Below are 15,687 nucleotides of genomic sequence, written 5' to 3'. Positions count from 1 at the left end.
CCGAAAATTGGGGATCATCTTATAGGCCAAGTATATCCCGAAAAATGTTTCAATATGCCGCTAAACGAAAATTGTCTGAATATTGCCACAAAAGGAATTTTCCAACTGGATCCTGCACCAACCACTACAAAGCTGCTCGGACCGCCTCTCTAACTCAGCCAATCCAAGCAGGCTTTTGATGCTTGCAAATTAGACAATGTTCTGTACCGAATCTACACTGTCAAAAGCCTGCTCAGATCGGCCAGAGTCAGAGAGGAAGTCTATTACAGTATGACCTTTAACCTTTGCTTGTTGTGATTGGCTCACTGTGGTTCATACAGTTGCAGCACAGGAACGATCTGTCTGATATAGCGAATATAGGCCTAAACCTATGTTTTAACTGCAAAATTAGGGGGACGTCTTATACGCCGGAAAATACGGTAAGTTAAATCTCGTTGGAGAATGCAAGTCCAGAAATTTCCTCACCAGCCAAGAGGCCAGAATTGACAGTCCTGCTGGTGTAGCCAGCTGGTTTATCTCGTTCACAGCCTCAGCAGTGGAGATCCTAAGAAGTGAACCGTATCGGGGCCGGAGAGATAGCATGGAGGTAAGGCGTTTGCCTTTCATGCAGGAGGTCATCGGTTCGAATCCCGGCGCCCCATATGGTCCCCTGTGCCTGCCAGGAGCAATTTCTGAGCCTGGAGCCAGGAATAACCTCTGAGCACTGCCAGGTGTGACCCAAAAACCAAAAAAAAAAAAAAAAAAAAAAAAAAAAAAGAAGTGAACCGTATCATCCTCGGCTGTTTCTTTTAGCTTCCCAAAACACAGCTCATGTCAAATCATGCATAAAGGGGAATCAAGTTGGACGCTAACTAGAGGCACATGCCGGGCCAGACGGTCCCGGGGTCCGAGAGTCGTTCTTCGGTCAGTGAGATGGGACCAGAGGGGCGCGAGGACACGCAGGCGAGGGGAGCAGCGAGCCCGGGCTAGCGCTGGGGCAAGGTGCCGGTGTGGTCCACTTCCGGTCCTGATGGAGGCCTCTGGGACGCCGCGGTGGGCGCCTAGGCCTCGCCCTCTGAGCGGGGTGTCGAGGTTCCATTCGGAAGCAGCGCAGCGCCCCTCGCTTTCCGCGGCAGGCGGCTCGCTCTTCCTCCGGCTCTCATCATCTCTGCTTCCCTCGGAAGCCGCGGCCAGGAAGAAGCCTCCGCGGTTGCCAGGACAACCGAGTTGCGTCACTTCCTGCCGCGCAGTTCACTTCCGGTCCCGCCCCCTCGCGGCGGCGCCGACGGTCTTTCCGGCTGCCCAAGCGGGCTTCGAGTCCTTTGACCGCCGCTCGCTGGGCCTCGTTTTCCCCCTCCCTTCAGCGCCGCTGACACCGGTTTTTCCGGAACCAGCCCGCCGCGGTGACCTGTGACCCGGTCTCCTGTAGGCCCGCCTCCTAACGTCACTTCCAGGTAAAGTGCTTCCGGGTCACAGTTGAGTGACACCCAGCTCCCCCCGGGTCCTGGGCTCGATCTCTACCTGCAGCCGGCCGGAGCGGCGAGAGCCCTGCCGGGCCCGGCTCCGGCTCCGGCTCCGGCGGCCGTGGCTGAGGCTGCCGCGGCTCCTTCCGCTTGTCCGGGCGCCCTAGGCGGCCTGCCGGGTGAGTGCGGACGGCCGCGGGCGGAAACGGTGCCCGGGACTTCCCGGGGCCCAGGGGCGCTCCCGACTCCCGGGGGGTTTGGAAACGGGTTGGCGGTGCCCGGCTCGGCCTTGCACGCCGGGCTCTGCTCGGTCCTCTCCTGGATGGGTCGAGGCCCCGCCTGGACCAGGCTGGAGGGTCTCCCCAGCCCGCCGTGGGGGCGGCCACCGCCGAAGGGGGACCCGGTGGTCTGACAGCGAGCGCTGTGACCTTGGGCCGATCACTCGCTCCCTCCCTCTCCTGGGCCTCAGTGGCCCGATCTGTGCGGTGGGCGTGCGCCCGGCCCTGGGCAGCAGCAGACGCCGCCGTCTGTCCGTCCGGTTGCTGGAACGAACGCCGCTGACCCATTCATTGGCCGACCCGTCGCGGCCCCTCGGAGGGCTTGAGACTGGCACGGAGAAGGGGGTGTCTCTTCCCACCCCAGGGCCGGCTCTTTTTTTGTTTGTTTGTTTTTCCTGGTTTCGGGGTCACACCCGTCAGCGCTCAGGGGTTCCTCCTGGCAGGCTCGCTCGGGGGACCATATGGGATGCCGGGATTCGAACCACCTTCTGCATTCGACCTTCTGCATGCAATGCAAACGCCCTACATCCATGCTATCTCTCCGCCGGCTCTTAACGTAGCTTGGGGGTAGCAGGAGCCGCCGCCCTTCGGAACCCCTTTGCGCTCTCCAGGCAACTCTCTCATCTTTCCTTTCCACGCAGCTCAGGGCTCCAGACACTGCCTTGAATTTCCCCGGAGGCCGCCTGGACTGCCTGTGTTTGTATGTGTGTGGTGGTGGTCTGCATCCGCGCGAGGGGCTTTTGAACCTCTAACCTTGCTCTTGCTTCTGTCGAGAGGACTCGGAGCTGAGCTGAAGCTGGACCCAGGTTCGCTGCTAAACCTTCTGGACCTGGGGCAATGCTGGGACCAAAATAGCGCCTGGTGCTGCGAAGGGGGGCGCTTTTCGCTTGCAGCTTTCTGCCTGAATGGGCCAGCTGAGGCAGAGCCAAGCTGGTGATTTGCTTGCTCCCCAGAATCATTTCATTTCCACTCGGGGATTTTTAAATAGATCTTGTATTTTTCTTTGCCATGTTTTAAAAATAATCGGCAAAAAGTTACCGCCTCCCTGATAACTGGCTTTTCATTGAATTTTTTTTTTTTTTAAAAGCAGGGAGGGCCCTCCACCCCTCATTGTGGGAAGGGAAGTGCTGACCAGAGCCTTGGCTCTGGGTGCTGGCCTGACTTAGGGATGCTCATTCACTGTGCCATCTTCTCCCCCCATGCAGATTGGCACATCTCCGCCTTCCCATCCTTGGGTTGCTTGGAAGCATAAACGCTCTGTCACTGCGCTGTCTCTGTCTCCTGTAACTGTGTGTGTGTGTGTGTTTTCCTTTTTTCCCATAGAGCACTTTTTGGGCGGTTCTTGCAGAGTGTGCAGGGAATAAATTGCTGGCTCTGTTCAGAAGAGACACCAGCCATGAGCAGCAACAGAGCAGCCTGTATTTTCAGAAAATGTATTCAGCAGAGATGATGTCAGCTGCCTCTCCACTGGCCAGTCTCTTGCCGGCCTCCTGCCTGGGCCCTGGGACTTACATCATGTATCTGAGCGCCTTGCTGAGAAACAGGACTTTTGCCACTATAGGAATTTTTGGGTTTCTGCTTGTCCTGCTAGGAACCTTGCCCTTACCCTTCTCAGTGTGTGGCCCAGTTTGGCATCAGAACAGTGCAGCTCAGAGCTTGAATCAGTTTTCACATCGAGTCTCAGTATGGTCTGAGACCTACTTTTTCCTCATAATCTTGTGATTTTAGGGTAGGGGGTTTGGGCTTATTAAATCCCAGTTGCTTGGTTTTTTATTTTTCTTGTTTTGGGGGCCAGTCCTGGCAGTGCTTGGGATACCATGTGGTTTGAGCTTCATCCCTCAGAGACATCTCTTAGGCGTGTGTTCATCTCAGCACTGGCCCTTTGTTAGTCTCTGAGGGTTCTAATTGCCACAGTAAATGGATAAAGTGAATGGGTAGAGACACAGGCCAGCTGAGGTTCAGATTCCAGCTCTGAGCCTTTCAAGCTCAGTTGGGCAGGTAGTTTAATGACTGAACTTCGGTTTCCTTGGGTTGTTGGGAAGATTTGGGGGGGGGGGGGTCACACCTGGCCGTGCTCAGGAGTTACTGCTAGCTCTGTGCTGAGAAGTCGCTCCTGGCAGGCTTGGGGGACCATATGGGGTTCATCCTGTGTTGGCCACGTGCAAGGCAAATGACTTACTTCTGTGCTATTGCTCCTGCACCTGTTGGGAAGATTAAGTAAGATGATGTTTTACATCATCATCTCGGGCCTCAGAAATCCTTAGTTTTCTATATTGCCTTCACTTACTTAGCATGCCTTTACTTTCACTTTTTTTCCTTCCTTGCCTAGGTTGGTTCCAGATTCCTCTTGAATGAGTCTCCTGTTCTAGACATTAGTATTTTGAGTATCATCTGGCCTTTGGGGCCCTGTTCCCTGTTTGTTGTTTGCTAGTTGTGATTAAGAGCCTGGCCCGAAGGCCTGGACAGATTGCGTTTTCCTTACAATTGATTGACCCAGTTCAACCCATGGTATCCCATATGGTCCTCCAGGACCAATCCCCTGCACCCTATGTGGACTTACCCTCTGGACTCCTGAGCCTCCTCAGGAGTAAGTCTTGAGCACTGCTGGGTGTGGCCCCAAACAAAACAGAGTAACCTAAGGTGCAATTCCAGAGCAGCAATGCCGAGGTTGAACATTTGAGGGAGGGCCTGGAGAGATAGCACAGTGGCGTTTGCCTTGCAAGTAGCCGATCCAAGACCAAAGGTGGTTGGTTCGAATCCCGGTGTCCCATATGGTCCCCCGTGCCTGCCAGGAGCTATTTCTGAGTAGACAGCCAGGAGTAACCCCTGAGCACTGCCGGGTGTGGCCCAAAAACCAAAAAAAAAAAAAAAAAGAAAGAAAAAAGAAAATTTGAAAGAGCTGGAGGGGGCAAGCGGGACACTGGCTTTGTAAGAGGACCAACCTCAGGGATTCAGGCCAGTTTCCTTGGGAGAAAAAATTCAACTATTTGTGGCTTTGCTCAGGTGCTGAATGACTACATTACAGTGCAGCTGCAGGACTTTTGTACCAGCTTTCTGGCCCTCCCCAGTCCATCCCAACCTCATTGAAATGGGGTGATGAGAGGAAGGTCAGGCTGGGAATCACATTCCTCCCACCCTCCCTGAGCCCCTTAGAACGCTGCTTGTAAGGATGCTGGGAAGAGCTCAATGAGATCCAGGTTTAGGGACACCCTTAATGCTTATTGCTTCCCCCTGACTCGCTCAACTCTGGTAGGTATCCTGGCCTTGCTGAGCTGTCAGGGCTGAAGGGAAACTGCCAGGACCCTGAGAAGTCACTTGTGGGTGTGATTGGCCCAGGGAAGGGACCAGTAGAGACCAGGAACATGAGTGACTTGGGGTGATGGGGGTCGGGGCCACTGTGTGCACTGAGATGCAGAGCAGGCTATGGAGCAAGCTGACTCTGGGGGCACAGTGTGAGTTGAGGGGGCAGAGGAAGGCTCTGGGAGTGGAGAGCAGGTGCTGCCATGAGGTGCCTTGGACTGAGGCCCAGAGGTGGAATTTATTTTTGTTTTGTTTTTTGGCTTTTGGGCCACAACCTGTCATGCTGGGATTACTCTTGGCTGTGCTCTCAGAATTTACTCCTGGCAGGTATGGGACTAGATAAAATGCGTGGGATTGGGACCGGAATGATTGCACAGCGATAGGGTGTTTTTGCCTTGCATGCGGACCACCCAGGATGGACCTGGGTTCGATCCCCAGCATCCCATATGGTCCCCCGAGCTGCCAGGAGCGATCTCTGAGCGCAGAGTCGGGAGTAATCCCTGAGCGCTACTGGGTGTGGCCCCCAAAATAAAAGATGCGTGGAATTGAACCCAGGTCAGCCTAGTGCAAGGCAAATGCCCTATCCACCGTGTATTGCTCTGTGTATTGCCCTGCAGAGGTGGAATTTGACCCCAAGGGGAGTTGCCTTGTGGGTTTCTTGGGATATCTGTTCCTGAGGCATGAGGTTCTGGTCAGGCTTGTAGTGCCCCACCCCGCCGCCATCCCCACCCATTCCCTATGCCACCTTGCCCTGAGCCAGGTTGGCAGCCCTCAGGACTTGCTCTGCAGAGCTTCCCTTGTAGAGCAGCAATTCCCACCCTTTAACCACTGTGTCCCTTTGGCTTGGTTTACACCCCACCCCCCTGCCCTATCCTACCATGTTGCCCCTAGTCTGTTTGTGGCCCCCCTTTTTTTTTTTTTTTGGTTTTTGGGCCACACCCGGCATTGCTCAGGGGTTACTCCTGGCTGTCTGCTCAGAAATAGCTCCTGGCAGGCACGGGGGACCATATGGGATACCGGGATTCGAATCAACCACCTTTGGTCCTGGATTGGCTGCTTGCAAGGCAAACACCGCTGTGCTATCTCTCCGGGCCCGGCCCCTATTTTTTTTGGATTTTGGGTTACACTTGGCAGTGCTCAGGGACTACTCCTGGCTCTATGCTCAGAAATCACCCCCGGCAGGTTCTGGAGACCATATGGGATGCTGGGATTTGACCACTGACCTTTTGCATGCAAAGCAAACACCTTACCTCTATGCTATCTTTCCGGCCCCAAATGTGCTGGGGTTTCTTGTGTCCCTGTGCCCACAAAGCTGGTTTAGGACAGGCAGGCCCAGAAGACAGGGAGCTCTGCCCCTCAGTATCTTTTCTTACACCAGACTCCCCTGGCAGCTGGAACCTGGCAGTGGCCCTGCCTTTGACTGTTCACCTGGAAGCCCGATGCCTCCCCCATCTGGGGTTCCTAAGGTCTTGGTTTGCTGTGTGGTGTCTGTTTTGAGGCCAAGATAGAGGTATATTCAGTTGTACTTGGGTGCTGGTCCTGTCACTTCCAGTGATTCTCCGTAGACCTTGGAATACTGGAGCCCAAACTGTGGGCCCCCTGTGTGCAAAGCATTAAGCTTTTGAGCCCCCCCCCTTCCCCAGACCCCTGGAATGGTTCCTTTCAAATTGCAGATATTGGGGTCAGAGAGATAGCACAGTAGTAGGGCATTTACCTTGCACATGGCCTACCCAGGATGGACCTGGATTTGATTCCTGGCATCCCATGTTTCCCCTGGGCCTGCCAGGAGCAATTTTTGAGCGCAGAGCCAGGAGTAACACCTGAGCACCTATTTGAACTGTGTCTCTGCCCCTGGAGCTTTTTTTGTTTGTTTTTTTGTTTGTTTGGTTTTGGTTTTTGGGTCACAACCAGTGGTGCTAAGGGGTTACTCTTGCCAGTCTCAGGGGACCAAATAGGATGCCAAGGATTAAACCCAGGTTGCCATGTGCAAGGCAAATGCCCTACCTGTTTTGCTTTCCACTCTGATCACCCTTGGGGCTTTCTGAAATGATTCTGCCTCTTCCTCACTCAGCACTGCTAATCAGACTTTTCCTTCTGGAGCCCAGTGGTCTCTCTATTTTTTTTTTTTTTTGATTGTTTGTTTCTGGCCCACATCCAGCAGTGCTTAGTATGTAAGATTCTGTACTCAGGGATCACTCTTGGCAATGCTTCGGGGACCATATGGAATACCTGAGATTGAACTTGGATTGGTTGCATGCAAGGCAAGCTTCCTGCCCATTGTTCTATCACTCCAGTCCACAGTGGTCCTCAGCGGACCTCTTTTTTTTTTTTTTTTTTTTTTTTTGTGGTTTTTGGGTCACACCCGGCAGTGCTTAGGGGTTACTCCTGGCTCCATGCTCAGAAATTGCTCCTGGCAGGCACGGGGGACCATATGGGATGCCGGAATTCGAACTGATGACCTTCTGCATGAAAGGCAAATGCCTTACCTCCATGCTATCTCTCCGGCCCTGTCAGCGGACCTCTTTTAAGTCTCTCTTGTCCCTACGGTCTTGCAGGCAGAGGGTGTGTGGTCTGAGTGAGCTGGTGGAGCCCAGAGTTGCTCTGGCTGTATCTGATTTATGACTTGCCTCTGCAGCTACAAACCAACAGGTGGAGGAAGGAGGATGACCCCCTCTTGTTCTCCTTCCAGAACGTTCTGCTCATGTAGGCAGACATGTCAGAGCCGCTCGCCATGTCCCCAAGGTGTGCCCAGAAGCCATGGAGGACATAAGGTAACATCTGAGTCCACTGATGGGGAAGCCCAGTTCAATGGATGCCAAGTACAAGGATGATTTATTTCGAAAGTATGTCCAGTTCCACGAGGGCAGCCTGGAGCCCAGCCCCAGCAGGCTAGGCAGCGATGAGCACTTGCGGGTGGCTGCCTCCGCCCTGCTTGGCCTGCCCAAGGGGGATCCTGTTTATCGATTCCGGCTGATCCAGTTCTATGAGGTGGCTGGAGGCTCCCTGTGCTCCCTTCGCTCCTCCAGCATGCGGGCGATGATCTGCGCCTTCAGCCTGTTGGAGACGGTGGGCATCAACCTCTTCCTGCACCCCTGGAAGAAGGAGTTCAGGAGCATCAAGGTGAGGCCTACACACAGGCAAAGATGGAGGGTGGAAGGGAAGGCCACAGGCTGGTTACACCACGGGCCTCGCAGCATGACAGCCGGACCGTGCCAGCCTCAGGTCAGCATTAGATCCTTTGGGCTGTTGTGGGCAGGAGACAGGCTGCCTCAATGTCCAGGTCTACTGGACTGGCTTGGCCTCAGGTGGCCAGGAGGAGAGAGGGTAGGTGAGAGGTCACTGGAGTCATTCCAGCTGCCATTGGGTCCAGGAGAGTTCCCATTGAGTCAGCTTTTGTGGTAGTGCCAGGGCTTGAATTTAAGGCCTCACATGTGCAAGGTTCGGTCAGACTTAACTGACAGACTCTTCATAGGAAGGAAGTGGGCCAGAGAGATAGTACAGAACATAGGTAGTAGCATACTTGCCTTGCTGACCTGGGTTCAGTCTTTGGCATCTATATGGTCCCCAAGCCCTGCCATGAGTGACTACTGATTGCACTCAGGAGTAAACTAAGAGCACCACCAGGTGTGGCTCCCAAAATAAACAAACACAAACAACAAAGAAATGAAGGAAGGAAGGAAGTGAAGGAAGGAAGGAAGGAGGAAGGAAGGAAGGAAGGAAGGAAGGAAGGAAGGAAGGAAGGAAGGAAGGAAGGAAGGAAGGAAGGAAGGAAGGAAGGTAGGAAGGAAGGAAGGAAGGAAGGAAGGAAGGAAGGAAGGTAGGAAGGAAGGTCAGGAAGGAAGACAGGGCCATGGGGTTCTGGTTCTGGGTACTGCAGTGGAGAAAGCGTGAGTGCCAGGGAGGCCAAGTCATTCTTTTTTTTTGTTTTTTGATTTTTGGGCCACACCCGGTAACGCTCAGGGGTTACTCCTGGCTATGTGCTCAGAAGTTGCTCCTGGCTTGGGGGACCATATGGGACACGGGGGGATCGAACCGCGGTTCGTCCAAGGCTAGCGCAGGCAAGGCAGGCACCTTACCTTTAGCGCCACCGCCCGGCCCTGGCCAAGTCATTCTTGACCTGTGGTTTGTCATTGTGCTCAGTGTGCACTGAGAGAGGTCTTGTACCCTCTCCACACACCAGCATCTGGGCCTCAAGCAAGAAGATGCAGATCTTAGGGGCTTGGGGACAGACAGTTCATCAGGAGACCTGAAGTTTCAACCTTACCTATCCCAGCCCTTGTAATACCCAGCCCCACCTTGCCAGTGGTAATATGGTTTTAGTAGCCCCCTAGCTTTTTTCCTGTCTTTTGGGGGTAGATGAGGTGGTGACTCCTGGCTCTATACTCCTTGGCTTTTCACTCGGGGATCACCATTAGTTTGAGTGCCCACAGTGTGTCGAGCTTTTTAGGGCACTGGCCACTGTCGAGTGTGGCCCCATTTGAACAAGAGGCAGACACAGTGTTGGCCTGGGTCTGTATTTCCATGGCCATTGAGCTTTCCCCTTCCAGTCCTCCTCACAGGGACCTTCTTGACTGGTGCTTTCAAGAGCAATGGGGTATACCCTCTCCCTAGGAAGCTGGCCATTCTATCAGGAGGCCCTCTCAGTATGCTCTCCCTACTGATTGGGCTGGTTCTCAGTCTGGCAGAAAGAAAAGCCCCATTTTTGTGTGCTCCTTCTAGACCTACACGGGCCCCTTCGTCTACTATGTCCGCTCTGCGCTGCTGGACAAGGACATCGACACCATCCTGGCTCTCATGGGCTATATGCCTGAGCCGGGGCCCATCTATAGGCTCCGAGATCCCGCCGAGCCGCTGCAGCTGAGGATGGTTGCCTTTGAGCTCTTCCTGGCCAGGGTGGAGTGTGAGCAGATGCTGGACATTCACGCCCAGGTCAAGGACAAGGGCTACTCAGAACTGGATGTGGTGAACGAGCGCAAGAGCAGCACCGAGGACCCGCGTGGCTGTGCTGAGGCGCTGAGGCGCCGAGCCGAGGGTCGGGAGCACCTCACGGCCTCCATGGCCCGTGTGGCGCTCCAGAAGTCGGCCAGCGAGCGTGGGGCCAAGGACTACTACAAACCTCGGGTCACCAAGCCCTCGCGCTCAGTGGACGCCTACGATAGCTTCTGGGAGAGTCGGAAGCCACCCCTGAAGACCTCGCTGAGCCTGCGGAAGGAGCCCGCAGCCACTGAGCTGGGGGACATGCCCCAGGATGAGATTGTCCGCCCATCCTCCATGCTCCTGACCATGGCTAGCTCTCCACATCGCAGCCCTGATGAGCTCCCGCCCCCCGCCCCAAACAATGGCCTCGGCCTGCTCCGCGCCACGTACTTCTCGGCCCAGGATGATGTGGATCTGTACACAGACTCGGAGCCACGGGCTGTGGCCCGGCGCCAGGACAACCTGCGGCCTGATGTATGGTTAATGAAGAGCGACAGCCACCCCATATACCACAGGCGCTCGCCCCCTGCCAAAGAGTCGTCCTTGGCTAGGTGTCCTCACTGTGGCCTGTCCTGTGGCCCAGCTGCCTGCCAGCGCTGTGACAGCCTTGTCCCCTGCACCCCGGCTTCCAAGCCCGGAGCCTTCGCCAGCAAGGCAGCTGCGCATGACAGCTTGGCCCCAGGACCCTCTCTGCGGGAGAAGTACCCTGGCCCCGAGCGGCTGCCACACACCCATACGAAAGTCAAGGCCACCGCCTCCATCGCCGCCCGCTGTGGCTTCTGCAACCGGCCAGGTGCTGCCCACACCTGCACCCACTGCTCCAAGGTCTCCTGCGACGCCTGCCTCAGTGCTTACCACTATGACCCCTGCTGCAAGAGTGACCTGCACAAGTTCCTGCCCAACCACCAGCTCAACTACAAGGCCCCGCCCTTCTCGCACCTTGTGTTCAGATAAACGCCCCACCACCCCGCTCCAAGGGCTACGACACCCCCTTCCTGTCTGAGATGGCACTGGGTCCATGTGCCGGGTGGGGGCACAGCTGCACTGGGGGCCGCTCAGAGCCAGGTATGTCTGCGGTTGGCCCCTCCACTGCGACTTCTTGTCTCCACTTTGTTCTAGGGCCCTGGTTTCTGATTTTGAAGTGGCTCTCTCTGTGTTTTGGGGGCTTTTGCTTAGCTTTCCACCCACATCCCCTGCCTGCCGCCATAGCCCACGGGCACCGGGAGCGGGAGTGGAGGCCTGTCGGCGTGTGAACTGAGCCCTCCTGCCACCCCAGGCCCCCTCCAGTGCTCATTACCCCATCACCGCCTGCATGCTTTGGGGCCCTTGCCGCCTTCATTCCCAATGTTGTGTGAGCTCTGGACCCCATTTACCTGAACCAGTGTTTGCTGCCTGTCATCCAGTTGCGGCTTGACTGGGGTACAGGGCCCGCAGTTGGGCTGGCCTACCCGCTTGTTTGCACACGCCCCTTTACTGTACTGTAAATAGATATTTTGGAGATTTATTTTTAAATAAATATTGGACTTGACATGTGTCCCAGGAGGTTGGAGGTTGGTTCTCTAGTTTATGCCCTGGCTGCTTTCATTCTTCCAGCTAGGCCTCGGGTCCTCCCACTCCCCACAGTGGAGAGAAGAGTGAGCGTGGGGGCCACTGGAGTCAGAGCCCCCAGCCTGTGTAGCAGGAGCCACTATCTTCTCAGTTGGTCTCTACACCTACCTCCAGCATGCACAGGGAGCTGTGCCCACAGATTGAGCAGGACCCTCTCCCTGCCTGGGTTTCCCAGCTACCCTCTCAGTCTTCTCTTACCTTCTGTCCCAGGACCCCGCTGTAGCCTCTGTGCTCCATTTGCACTAAGTGGGCAGGAGCCCACTCTTGGGATCCTTGGCCAAGCCCGAGTCTCTTCCGCAGCCGAAGGCCCTCCAGCTCCTAATGGGAAAGACTGGCTCCTGCAATCTCCATTTCGGGTGCAGGGCCAGGATGGGGTAGGAGGAGGAAAGTAACACCGCTTCTTTGTGAATTAATATATTTCAGCCATAAATGTGTGTAATAGGATGGCAGAGAGACTGGCAGTTAGGGGGTTTTCTGGTAGAAAGGTCTATGGCTCTAACTGGCTGAATCCTGAGGCCACTGTGAATTTGTTGATGTTCTTCCAACTCTTATGAGTGATTTTAAAATTTTTTTCAAACCTTCTCTGGCTCTTTTTGATATATAACTAGTAGAGCATATGTAGATATACTCAATGTGTAGGCCGAGCTGAATTTCCATCCATATATCCATTGAGACCAGCTCTCTGGGGACCATTCATCTTGATGTTCTTCCTTTTCACGTTTCAGATGTTTCCATGCCTGTCCCACGCGTGAGAGCTCTAGTTTTCTAGTTTTCCATTTCTAGATCACTCCAGCACTACAAGTAACAAACCTTTTAATCAACCATGATGCCACGTAACTTATACCACAGACCCAGCAGGACCAACTGGCTCTGCTTGGGGGAGACACTGAAGTGTACGGACTGACTTGGAATCTCATCTGGCGCCGGATCCGGAAACATGTCCTCTGGGTGTGGACCTTACTGTACAAGGTTGCTGTGACGGAGATCGTTGAATATTCGCAATTTAAATATGCAGCTGTTTTGCATTGGATTTATACCAAGAGTTGAAATGTTGACAGTTGATCTCAAATAATAAAGCGTCTTCCATTATTAAATGAAGTGTCTATTCCATATCCTGGGTCTCCCCTTGGTTTGAGGCTCAGTGGTCCATCTCCACAGTTGGCCTGAGGGAAGGCAGAGGGGCCCAAGGGGCAGGCCTCTGCTTTTCAGAAAGAGACCCCGTCTCCAGGACTTCAGGAGTGACACTTACCCCCAAATCCCTAATAACATAGCACTTTCCTTTCTGGTTATTGAATCCAGCTCCAGTAGCTTGAGTCCATGGCCAGTTGGTTTGTCTGTTCCCCACACCCAGCCATTATGATCTCAGCAGGCCAGGCCACCCCAGCTCCTTGTGAGGATCCCAGAACTGTACTGAAACTGATGATTCCCCAACACCTGGGCCTCTACTTAGAGCTGAGGTGGGTTCTACCTTCAAAGGGCCCTTCGATACCCACCCCCATTTGCTCACATTCCCCTAAACATACTGTATCATGGAGTAACCTAGATTGTGCCAGAATCTGCATTTGCTGCCACCCCACTGCTGGCCTCTGTGTCCTTGCTGAGCTTACACCAGGCAGTGGCTCCTCTTCCAAAGCTTGCTGCCTTCTTACATAAACTAGAAATGTACATATCACCTAGAAATAGAGCAACAAAGGCAACAGAAGGAGGAGAGAAAGAGCATTTCTCACAGGTCTGATGAGGGTGGGGCTTGGCACATCAGTAACTAGTATGGTCCCTGTTCTTAGACACAGGGTGGGGGGCATTGGTGATGAGTTTCAGGTAGAAGATAAGACTTTCAGGGTCTTGTGGTTCTCCTTCAAGAGCCTCCTTCCTCACCTTCAGAGGAGGCTCCATTTTTACCTGGAACCTGGCTGTTTCCAGATACCACATTGTATCCTGGAGGGTGGTGACAGCAGGTGAGAGGCCATCTGTCAGGGTACCCTGGCCTTCACTGGCAGAGTTGCTCTGCCTCCAGTCTACCTGCTTCTGGCTGCAGCTGGCCTCTGCTTTTGTTACAGGTTTTTGCTGCAGGCATGGTTCTTGGGGGACAGGTGCATCCCTGGCCTTCTCAAAGGCCTCCAGCTCCTGTGGAGCAAGGGACTAGCACTGCCCAGGGATAGCTCCTCCTGATGGCAGGGGTATGGGGGTGCTTCGAAGTGGGGACGGGGCCTACAGTAGCCCAATCCAGCACACGATCATGAGGATCTGAGGATCCACATGGCAGTCATGGTCCAAGCGCCTTGACCACTTCCTGCTTCAGATTTTGGCTTTTGGGTCACACCCAGAAGTGCTTTTTGTTTGTTTGTGGGCCACTCCTGGCAGTGTCAAGGGTTACTCTTGGCTCGGTGCTCAGGGATCATTTTTGTCAGTGGTTGGGGAACCATATGTGATGCCAGGGGTCGAACTGGGATCAGTCACATGCAAGGCAAACACCCTACCTGTTGTGCCATTGCTCTGGCCCTGGTGGTGCTGCTCTGAGACCATGAGAACCAGGTCGTGTGGAAGTGGAACTCAAGCTTGTATGTGAGGCCTGCTCAGTCTCCTGAGCACTCTTGCCCAACAGATTTACTGCTTAGAAGTTAATGTATATATTTAGTTCATTATCTTTTTTATTCTGGCCCACCTAATAGTGGTATGTGGTTACTCCTGGCTTAGTGTTTTGGGATCGCTTGGGTCAATGCATCGTTGGGGATTAAACCTGAGCTTCCAGCATGCAAATTATGCACTCAAAGCATTTAGTTATCTTCGGCCCTATATCTATTATTTTAGGTGGAGAGAGAGAAAGGAGAGAGAACAAACAGAGGCTAAGGACTCATAGTTTACTCAGCTGACCTAGGGTCATCCCTCACTGCATATGGTTCCCTAAGCACCATGAGGAATGATCCACAAGTGCGGACAAGCAAAAGCCCTGAACACTGTCAAATGTGACCACACAACAAAAACAGACCCAACTCTCTGCTTTTCTGGAGCCAGAGATGGTTCAAACAGGTGAGCACAAATTATGTGGGACCCTAGGTACAGTCCCAGCACCACTACGATCCTCTAGCATCAAGATGGGAGTAGCCCCAGACACTGCTTTTCTCTCCAAGAAGTTGTATCATGATTATTTTGATTTTGTGCACCTGATCCGAGCTCGAGCAATAGTAGCACCAAGGAGGAATGTGCCTGACAGTCTGCTTTGGCAGGAGGCCAATCCTCATGCCTGAGATTTTTTTTTTGGGGGGGGCCACACTGATGGCACTCAAGGGTTACTCCTGGCTGTGTTCATAAATCGCTCCTGGCAGGTTGGGGGGACCATATGGGATACCTGGAATCAAACCTGGGTCAGCCCTGGATCGGCAGTGTGCAAGGCAAATACCCTACCATTATGCTATCACTTCACCCTCTCCCTTTTTATTTTTATGCCTTAGAACTCACTGGACATTTTATTTGGGCCACATCCAGCGGCACTCAGGTCTGCACTCAAAAATCACTCCTGGCAGGTTTGGGGAACCATTTGGGATGAGGAGGATCAAAGCTTGGTTTGGCTGCATGCAAGACAAACACCCTACCTGCTGTGCTATTGCTCAAAGCCCCGTCCCTCCCCCGTCACAGGGCATATTGATCGCTCCCAATCAATGACACAACATCCAAGGGGCCAATTAATGACCACAACAGGTAAAGGTGCATGGAGGGTGAGAAGCCCAGATCCCCCACTCCCATTCCTATTACAACTGGGCTGGGCCATTCTTGCAGGACCCAGGACTTTCAGTGTGACTACAGGTCACACTTGGCAGATCCTTGCCAAGTCCTTGTTCTCAGTGTGAGGAGATGCTTCGAGTGACCGTTAACCTGAAGAGATGCTGTGACAGATGTTTTTCTGGATTAATTTTGTTTTGATTTGCCTTTCCGGCCTCCATGATCCAGAGGATGCAGTTCAGTTAGTACCCAGAGCCTCCCAGGGACAGTCAAGATCCTTCAGCATTACATGGACCAGTCTGCCATGACCACTGTGTGGGTATTGTGACATTTGCCATATATTGTGGTGGACCAGCAACAGTCAT

At 53.8% G+C, this 15,687-nt stretch overlaps 1 protein-coding gene across 2 annotated transcripts; it reads left to right on the top strand.

Moving 5' to 3' along the window:
• Positions 1 to 7,695: 7,695 nt before the first annotated feature.
• Positions 7,696 to 12,699, top strand: SPATA2 (spermatogenesis associated 2). Of its 2 annotated transcripts, XR_007498929.1 has the most exons (3): positions 7,696 to 8,140; positions 9,740 to 11,062; positions 12,331 to 12,699. XR_007498929.1 is itself a non-coding variant. In XM_049781330.1 (2 exons), exons 1-2 carry the CDS (start codon positions 7,811 to 7,813, stop codon positions 10,949 to 10,951), a joined length of 1,542 nt encoding a protein of 513 aa, XP_049637287.1. In that variant the 5' UTR covers positions 7,696 to 7,810; the 3' UTR covers positions 10,952 to 11,540. The 2 variants fall into 2 exon arrangements, 1 of the variants encoding a protein (XP_049637287.1); XM_049781330.1 differs by lacking the exon at positions 12,331 to 12,699 and having other exon boundaries at positions 9,740 to 11,540.
• Positions 12,700 to 15,687: the final 2,988 nt, after the last annotated feature.

Source organism: Suncus etruscus, chromosome 9, assembly GCF_024139225.1.
Source record: "Suncus etruscus isolate mSunEtr1 chromosome 9, mSunEtr1.pri.cur, whole genome shotgun sequence".
NCBI classification, from domain to species: Eukaryota; Metazoa; Chordata; class Mammalia; order Eulipotyphla; family Soricidae; genus Suncus; species Suncus etruscus.
Note: the sequence above shows the minus strand (reverse complement) of the source record. Positions and strands in the feature narration are given on the sequence as shown.

What these genes read in the sequence shown, in the direction of transcription:
- SPATA2 (XM_049781330.1), top strand. Translation starts at nt 7,811, where the DNA reads ATGGGGAAGCCCAGTTCAATGGATGCCAAGTACAAGGATGATTTATTT. An exon ending in AGGAGTTCAGGAGCATCAAG is followed by an intron (nt 8,141 to 9,739) that starts GTGAGGCCTACA and finishes TGCTCCTTCTAG; the next exon opens with ACCTACACGGGCCCCTTCGT.